The sequence below is a fragment of the Triticum aestivum genome, chromosome 4A (assembly GCF_018294505.1).
Source record: "Triticum aestivum cultivar Chinese Spring chromosome 4A, IWGSC CS RefSeq v2.1, whole genome shotgun sequence".
NCBI lineage: Eukaryota > Viridiplantae > Streptophyta > Magnoliopsida > Poales > Poaceae > Triticum > Triticum aestivum.
Window position 1 is genome coordinate 497,703,280 of NC_057803.1, and position 7,885 is coordinate 497,711,164.

The 7,885-nt window shown below is 46.3% G+C and overlaps 1 protein-coding gene across 1 annotated transcript; it reads left to right on the forward strand.

Annotated features, from left to right (window-relative positions):
- The first annotated feature begins 2,789 nt into the window (after positions 1–2,789).
- LOC123086565 (probable LRR receptor-like serine/threonine-protein kinase RKF3) lies at positions 2,790–5,200 on the forward strand. Its single transcript, XM_044508323.1, has one exon. It carries the CDS (start codon positions 3,075–3,077, stop codon positions 4,971–4,973), a length of 1,899 nt encoding a protein of 632 aa, XP_044364258.1. The 5' UTR covers positions 2,790–3,074; the 3' UTR covers positions 4,974–5,200.
- The last annotated feature ends 2,685 nt before the right edge of the window (positions 5,201–7,885 follow it).

Below are 7,885 nucleotides of genomic sequence, written 5' to 3' on the forward strand. Positions count from 1 at the left end.
GCTCCTCACTCACGAGAAAATGGCTGGTCACCGGGATGCCCAGTCTCATGCTTTATGCAAACTAAATTAAAATTAATTGCAAACAAAACTCCCCCTGGGACCTGATGTATGTTGGAGGCACTCGTTGTTTTGAGCAAGCCATGGATTGATGCTTGTTGGTGGAGGGGGAGTATAAACTTTACCATTCTGTTTGGGAACCGCCTATAATGTGTTTAGCATGGAAGATATCGCCATCTCTTAGTTGTTATGTTGAGTCATCACCCTCTTATTAAAAAGCACTAGCTGGAGAGCACATCCATCATTTGCATTCATCACTGTTAATTTATATTGGGTATGACTATGATTGGATCTCTTTTACCATGAATTACAATGTCTAGTCAGTCCTTGATCTTTAAAGGTGCTCTGCATTTATATTTTGCGGTCTCAGAAAGGGCTAGTGAGATACCATCTTATTATATCATATTATGATTGTCTTGAGAAAGTGTTGTCACCCGAGACTTATTATTATGACTTGCTAGTTGATTATGCTATTGATATAAGTAATGATGAGACCTGAGAATTATTGCAAGTGTGGTTAGTTATGATCTATGCTGAAAACTTGAATGCTGGCTTGACATAGTTACAACAACAAGAGCAAACAGAGTTTGTAAAAGTTTTTCTTTCTTTCTTTTAGTTTGTCAACTGAATTGCTTGAGGACAAGCAAGGATTTAAGCTTGGGGGAGTTGATACGTCTCCGTTGTATCTACTTTTCCAAACACTTTTGTCTTTGTTTTGGACTCTAACTTGTATGATTTGAATGGAACTAACCCGGACTGACGCTGTTTTCAGCAGAATTGCCATGATGTTGTTTTATGTGCAGAAAACAAATATTCTCGGAATGACCTGAAACTCCACGGAACATCTTAGAAAAAATAAAAAAAAATCCTCGCCAAAGATGAAGACCAGGGGGCCCACACCCTTCTCACGAGGGTGAGGGCGCGCCCCCCTACCTCGTGGGCCCCCCTGTTGCGTCTCCGACTCCAACTCCACCTCCATATATTGAGTTTCGATGAGAAAAAAATCAAAGAGAAGAAATCATCGCGTTTGACGATACGGAGTCGCCGTCAAGCCCTAAAACCTCTCGGGAGGGCTGATCTGGAGTCCGTTCGGGGCTTCGGAGAGGGGGATTCGTCGCCGTCGTCATCATCAACCATCCTCCATCACCAATTTCATGATGCTCACCACCGTGCGTGAGTAATTGCATCGTAGGCTTGCTGGACGGTGATGGGTTGGATGAGATTTATTATGTAATCGAGTTAGTTTTGTTAGGGTTTGATCCCTAGTATCCATTATGTTCTGAGATTGATGTTGCTATGACTTTGCTATGCTTAATGCTTGTCACTAGGGCCTGAGTGTCATGATTTCAGATCTGAACCTATTATGTTTTCATGAATATATGTGAGTTCTAGATCCTATCTTGCAAGTCTATAATCACCTACTATGTGTTATGATCCGGCAATCCCGAAGTGACAATAATCGGGACCACTCACGGTGATGACCATAGTTTGAGGAGTTCATTTATTCACTATGTGCTAATGCTTTGTTCCGGTTCTCTATTAAAAGGAGGCCTTAATATCCCTTAGTTTCCAATAAGACCCCGCTACCACGGGAGGGTAGGACAAAAGATGTCATGCAAGTTCTTTTCCATAAGCACGTATGACTATATACGGAATACATGCCTACATTACATTGATGAATTGGAGCTAGTTCTGTGTCACCCTATGTTATGACTGTTACATGATGAACCGCATGCGGCATAATTATCCATCACTGATCCGGTGCCTACGAGTTTTCCATATACTGGTTTTCACTTATTTACTTTCCCACTGCTACTGTTACAATCACTAGAAAATATCAAAAACATTACTTTTGCTGTCTTTACTTTTGTTGCCGCTACCACCACTATCATATTACTTTGCTACTAAACACTTTACTGCAGATACTAAGTTTTCAGGTGTGGTTGAATTGACAACTCAGCTGCTAATACTTGAGAATATTCTTTGGCCCCCCTTGTGTCGAATCACCCACTCATCTCGCGTAACCTAGTCGTCATCTATTGTTCCTTACTCTGTGCTGCCTCCGACGATCCCATTCCGATGACCGCGTGCACGGTTGATCAGGAAAGTAGATGCCTCCGGAACCCTGCCGTTCGAGATCCTGTCCGAGAGAACGGCAATAAGGTTTTTGGGGAGCGTCTCATTGCGACTGCTCTCGATCTGTTCCCAGTTCCGTCCGCCTCTGTTTTCACTATTTCCCCTGCATCGACAGCATGGTCGATGCCGCCGCCGTCAAGAAGAAGGCCACAGACGATGCCGAGGTTGCTGCCGCCGCCGACGCGTTTACTCGTACTCGTGCTAGCTGTATATGTACTGCTCATAGATAGTTCACTTATATGTTGTGTACAAGCTAATATGCTTAGGTATCGCTGTGAGATGCATACCATATATGTCATGCTTACTGTTTACTCGTGGATTAGTCTAATCGGAAAAGTGATAATATTTCCAACAATGACCGGCCACAATATCACTCTTTGCTGATTAATATGGTGTCTGCTTTAGGGACGAGCGTTGAATGCCCTAATTTGATTTATACACTTATCATTAATATCTTCAATCACTCACGTATTTATATCCGTTGCAAACGCACGGGCATTTATCCAGTTATACGAATAAAGGCTGCAAATACTACGACGACTTCATGCTCGAGCCGGAGGAAGATGCTGCGTGCTGCGGCGCCGACCAGCCTGCGTGCTGGCTCTTGGAACCAGTGGACTGGGTTCGCCGCCGCCGCTAGAGAGGCAGCGCGTATCACGAGTCACGACCCCACCCACCCTCCGTGCCCACAACAGGGAAAAGCCAAGCCAAGACTGATTGATGCTGCAGGAGCTGGAGAAAGGCGGCTGGTGGGGTGGGTGGGTGGGTGGTGGTCGAACATCCATCCCCGTGGCCGGCCGTTCCCCATCTCCTTCCCTAATCGATGGTCAAACCTCCTCCGCCTTCTCCTCCTTCCTGATCCCCGACCACCGTCCCCACCCATGTTCCGCCGTCTCTCCCTCCTCCTCCTCGCCTTCTCCATCCTCTTCCCCGCCACGCTCCTCGCCCAGCCCCCAACGGCGCCGCAGCAGTGCCCGCTAAACTTCACCGCCCTGCGCCCCTTCCTCGCCCCGCCGCTCCCCTCCGACGACGCCTCCCGCTGCGCCTTCGCGCTCCAGTCCGTCCGGCTCCTCCTCTCCCTCCACCTCGCCGCCACCGGTTCCTTCCTCGTCCCCGCCTCCTCCTCCTGCCTCCCGCCGCTCCGCGACGCGCTCCCCTTCCCGCTCCCTCCGCCCGATGCCTGCGGCCTCGCGGGCATCGACGCGCTCCTCTCCGCTCCTGGATGCGCCAACATCTCCACGCGAGCGGAGTTCGACGCCCGGGTGCCTGCCTCCGCCCGCAGGGACATCAACGCCAGCTGCGACCGCGAGCTCGGCGCCGTTCCGGTCTGCACCACCTGCACCACCTCGCTCAGCAAGACGGCCGCGGCCTACCTCCTGCCTGGATCCCCCGACGGCGGAAACAATGTCACCGGCTGCGTCCAGTACCCCTTCATATACGCCGGCGCCGCGGCCAGCCTACGCGGCCCCGACGACCCGGACACAGCCGACTGCCTCTACCTCCTTAAGGCCAACTCTGAACCCTCCAAAGGGTCGGGCGCCCCTGCCTGGCTCTACGGCGTCGTCTTCGGATGTCTCGCCTTTGTGCTGCTAGTTGCTGCCGCTGCTGCTTCGTGCTTCTTCGTGTGGCGACGCCGGAGGCGGGCTGCCGCTGCCGCACTCGCTGCGGACAGCAGGAGCAAGCGCTCGCATGCGATGGAGTCCATCACCGCCAGCACCACCCTGCTCAAGTTCACCTACGACGACATCAAGATGGCCACGGGGAGCTTCGCGAGAGACAGCATCATCGGCCGCGGTGGGTTCGGGAATGTGTACAAGGGGGTGCTCCCAGATGGCGCAGAGGTGGCAGTGAAGCGCTTCAAGAACTGCTCGGCGGCAGGGGATGCCGCGTTCGCGCATGAGGTGGAGGTGGTGGCCAGCGTGCGCCATGTCAACCTGGTCGCGCTCCGTGGCTACTGCATCGCCGCCACGCAGAGAGAGGGGCACCAGCGGATGATTGTGTGCGACCTCATGCATAATGGCAGCCTCCACGACCACCTCTTCGGCGCCGGGGAGTGCCAGATGGCTTGGCCAGTGAGGCAGAGGATTGCCATTGGGATGGCACGGGGGCTGTCCTACCTGCACCGTGGCACACAGCCAGCCATCATTCACAGGGACATCAAGGCAAGCAACATCTTGCTCGATGACGATTTTGAGGCGAAGGTGGCCGATTTTGGATTGGCCAAGTTTGCGCCAGAAGGGATGACACACGTGAGCACACGGGTTGCTGGCACAATGGGCTATGTCGCTCCAGAGTATGCCCTCTATGGCCAGTTAACTGAGAAGAGTGATGTCTACAGCTTCGGAGTTGTGCTTCTTGAGCTTATGAGTGGGAAGAGAGCATTCATGTCTCTCAGTGAGGGAGAGAGCTTCGTGCTTGCTGATTGGGCTTGGTCATTGGTGCGGAGGGGGAAGACGCTGGATGTGATCCAGGAAGGAATGGCTGAACCTGGTCCTACTAAGGTCATGGAGAAGTATGTGCTTGTCGCAGCACTCTGCACACATCCGCAGCTGCATGCCAGGCCAACAATGGAGCAAGTGGTGAAGATACTAGAAGCAGATTCAGCACCAGGGCCCTTAATCATTCCGGACAGGCCTCTCCCTGTTGTTGCAAACCTGGCCGATATTGAGAGGTCAGTGAGCAGCAGCACCGGCTCAGGTCAGCTGTTCAGTCCCTCTGGCTTCCGGTCTTTTATTCATAGAGACGAGGATGCTACACCGGAATCTCCAAAAGAAACATAACATTTTGTTTCACAGTTGCAATTTAATGTCTATCATCTTTGTTTTGTTAGCTTGATTTTATTTCTTGGATTACACATTGCAGGCAGCTGCTGTAGATGATAACATGTATTTTTGCTCTCATAGGAAATATATGATTCTCGTGTGACAGTTCAATTCGTTTAAAACGTATATAGTGTTGTTTATCTTTGCTACACATGCAGCTTAGTAATTGATGGAAGCTTCTTTCCTTTCTTTTCTTTGAGATTTTGGAGATCGAAAGCTTAGTGATCCTTTGTCCTGTGATATATATTACAATTGTTACTTGAAGAAGCTATTTGTGATCTGGGGTTCAAAGGTACCTCATAGTTCCATATTAGGACGATCATTCAGTTGGAAGAACAAGGTGACGTTCCACTGATTTGATTAGCTTATATGATATTGTATTCTAAAGAGAAGTCTTTACTTCTCTGTAGCTTAAAGAGAAAGATGATGTTAGAGTGGAGGATTTGGCTAAAGAGAGAGTTGTTGGTAAGAATGATTATGGTAATTCTTCTTACAGCCCTTCTACTAATGATAAGTTTTCTCTTTTACATATGTCCTATGTGGTGGGTATTGATCTGGTTTGTTCTATTGAGATGGTTGGGCATAATTTGAAAATTATATTGAGAAAATGGAACAAGTCTGGAAAGATTTTTATATTCAAAATATAGCTGATAAAATGGATATCCAGGAACCTAGTTCTCCAGGTCCCCTTGACACTGGAGGTACTGATATTTCCGAGCTTTGTTCTGATAATGATCATTTAGATGCCGAAGTTGAAGAGGATTAATATGACCACTTGAAAAATATTTTTTCTAGTGGGAGGAAAAAGGAAGGTGGCTCACCGGCTATTGGCTATGTGAAGCACATTGTTTTTATTGGTGGATTAAGAAGAATAGAAAAAGAACTAAATTTATTTATTTTGATAAATGATGATGGCCATGTTTTGGAATGTAAGGGGGATTGGTCAAGATGTTTTAAAAAGTATGTTTTGGAATGTAGGGGGGGTTGTCAAAATGTTAAAAAAAAGATTTGTCAGAGATTTGATTTTTGAAAGAAAAATTGATTTTATTAGTGTACAGGAAACCTTTAAAGTTGATTACACTAAAAAATAATTACATAATTTATGTGGAGGGAGAGATTTTATTTGGAACTGGTCTCCTCCTAGAGGTAGACCAGGAGGAATACTAGTGGGTTAACAGTGACATTGGATGTGACCCAAGTTGAAGTTGGAGTATGCTTTGTTAGGATCCTTGCGAATTTGACAGAGTTCGAGAGTGTATCATGATAATCCTCTACCATGTGTGGTAGATGGGGATTTTAATATCATTAGAAATAATTATAGAAAAATAAGCCCAATGACGAGAGAGAGAGAGAGAGAGGGAGGGAGGGAGGGAGAGGGAGAGGGAGGGAGGGAGAGGGAGGGAGAGAGAGAGAGGGAGGGATAGAAATAATTATAGAAAAATAAGCCAATGACGAGAGAGAGAGAGAGAGAGGGAGGGAGGGAGAGAGAGAGAGAGGGAGGGATAGAAATAATTATAGAAAAATAAGCCCAATGACGAGAGAGAGAGAGAGAGAGAGAGAGAGAGAGAGATTGCATCTCATGATGTTGCTCTCATATTTAGGTTTGAGAGGGAGGGAGAGAGAGAGAGAGATTGGATCTCATGATGTTGCTCTCATATTTAGGTTTGAGTAGACAGATGGCAGCAAAGATTGGTAATTTTGAGGAGAAATGTTAGAGAGTGGAATAAAAATGTTGATGCTTGTTATAGAAAAATATATTAAAACTAAGATCTTACCAAGTTGGGTGTTATTGAAAAAAGTGTTGATTAATAGCTTAACTGCTCATGATAGAATTTAGTAAAAGGAACTCAGAGATCAATTGTACAGGATTTTAAAACAAGAGCAATTGAAGTGGTTGCAGAGATATAAAGACAAACAAAATAAGGAGACAACAACACTAGATATTAAAATGCCAAAATTAATGGCAGAAGGAGAGACAAAAAAAGATTATCTCCTTGGAAGAAGAGGATGGGGATACTGAGGGAGATACATTACTGTTTTTTATAAAATGCATTTTGGACATGCCGAAGAATCAGATCTCTTTGAATATTCAGGAAGCTAAGAAAAATTCTAATAGAGATGTTGAGAAACTGGCTGAACCTTTCACCATGGAAGATCTGCAATATGTGGTTTTCTAGAGAAAATAAGAGTCCCTGGCATGATGGCTTACCTGTGGACTTCTATCAACACTTTTGGGATGTGGTCAAGGGGGATTTAAAAGACTTACTAGATGATTATCATAGAGGGGTCCTATATATTACTAGGCTGAATTATGGCATTATTAATTTAGTCTAAAAAGCTAAAGATGTCAAACAAATTGAGAAGTTTAAACCTATTTGTTAGCTAAATGTTAGTTTCAAAATTACTACTAAAGTTTTGATGAACAAACTTAGTAAGTGGTTCATCCAATTATCTCTCAAACCCAGAGTGCCTTTATAAAAGGTAGGTACATTATGAAAGGTGCGGTTGTCCTACGTGAAGCATTGAATTCTATTCACCATAAGAAATAAAGTGCCTCCTATTTAAAGTGGACTTTGAGAAGGCATATGATAAAATCAAATGGCCTTTTTGTCTACCAAATGTTGAAATTAAGAAACTTTCCTCACTAAGGGCATCTCTAGCTGATCCCCAATAACCAGTTAGAGTAAAAATCCGGTTTTACTCCTCTAACCGGCACCTAGCCGATCCCTAATCGGCATTAGAGGAGTAAAAAAATATCCTCCCCTATTTTTACTCCACCGCTCCATGACCGAGTAAAAAAATGCGCCTCTCCTCCTCTTCCTGTTCGCCTCCTCTGCCTCTTCTCCTCCCCCCATTCCCGCCGCCGGCGT

What these genes read in the sequence shown, in the direction of transcription:
- LOC123086565 (XM_044508323.1), top strand. Translation starts at nt 3,075, where the DNA reads ATGTTCCGCCGTCTCTCCCTCCTCCTCCTCGCCTTCTCCATCCTCTTC.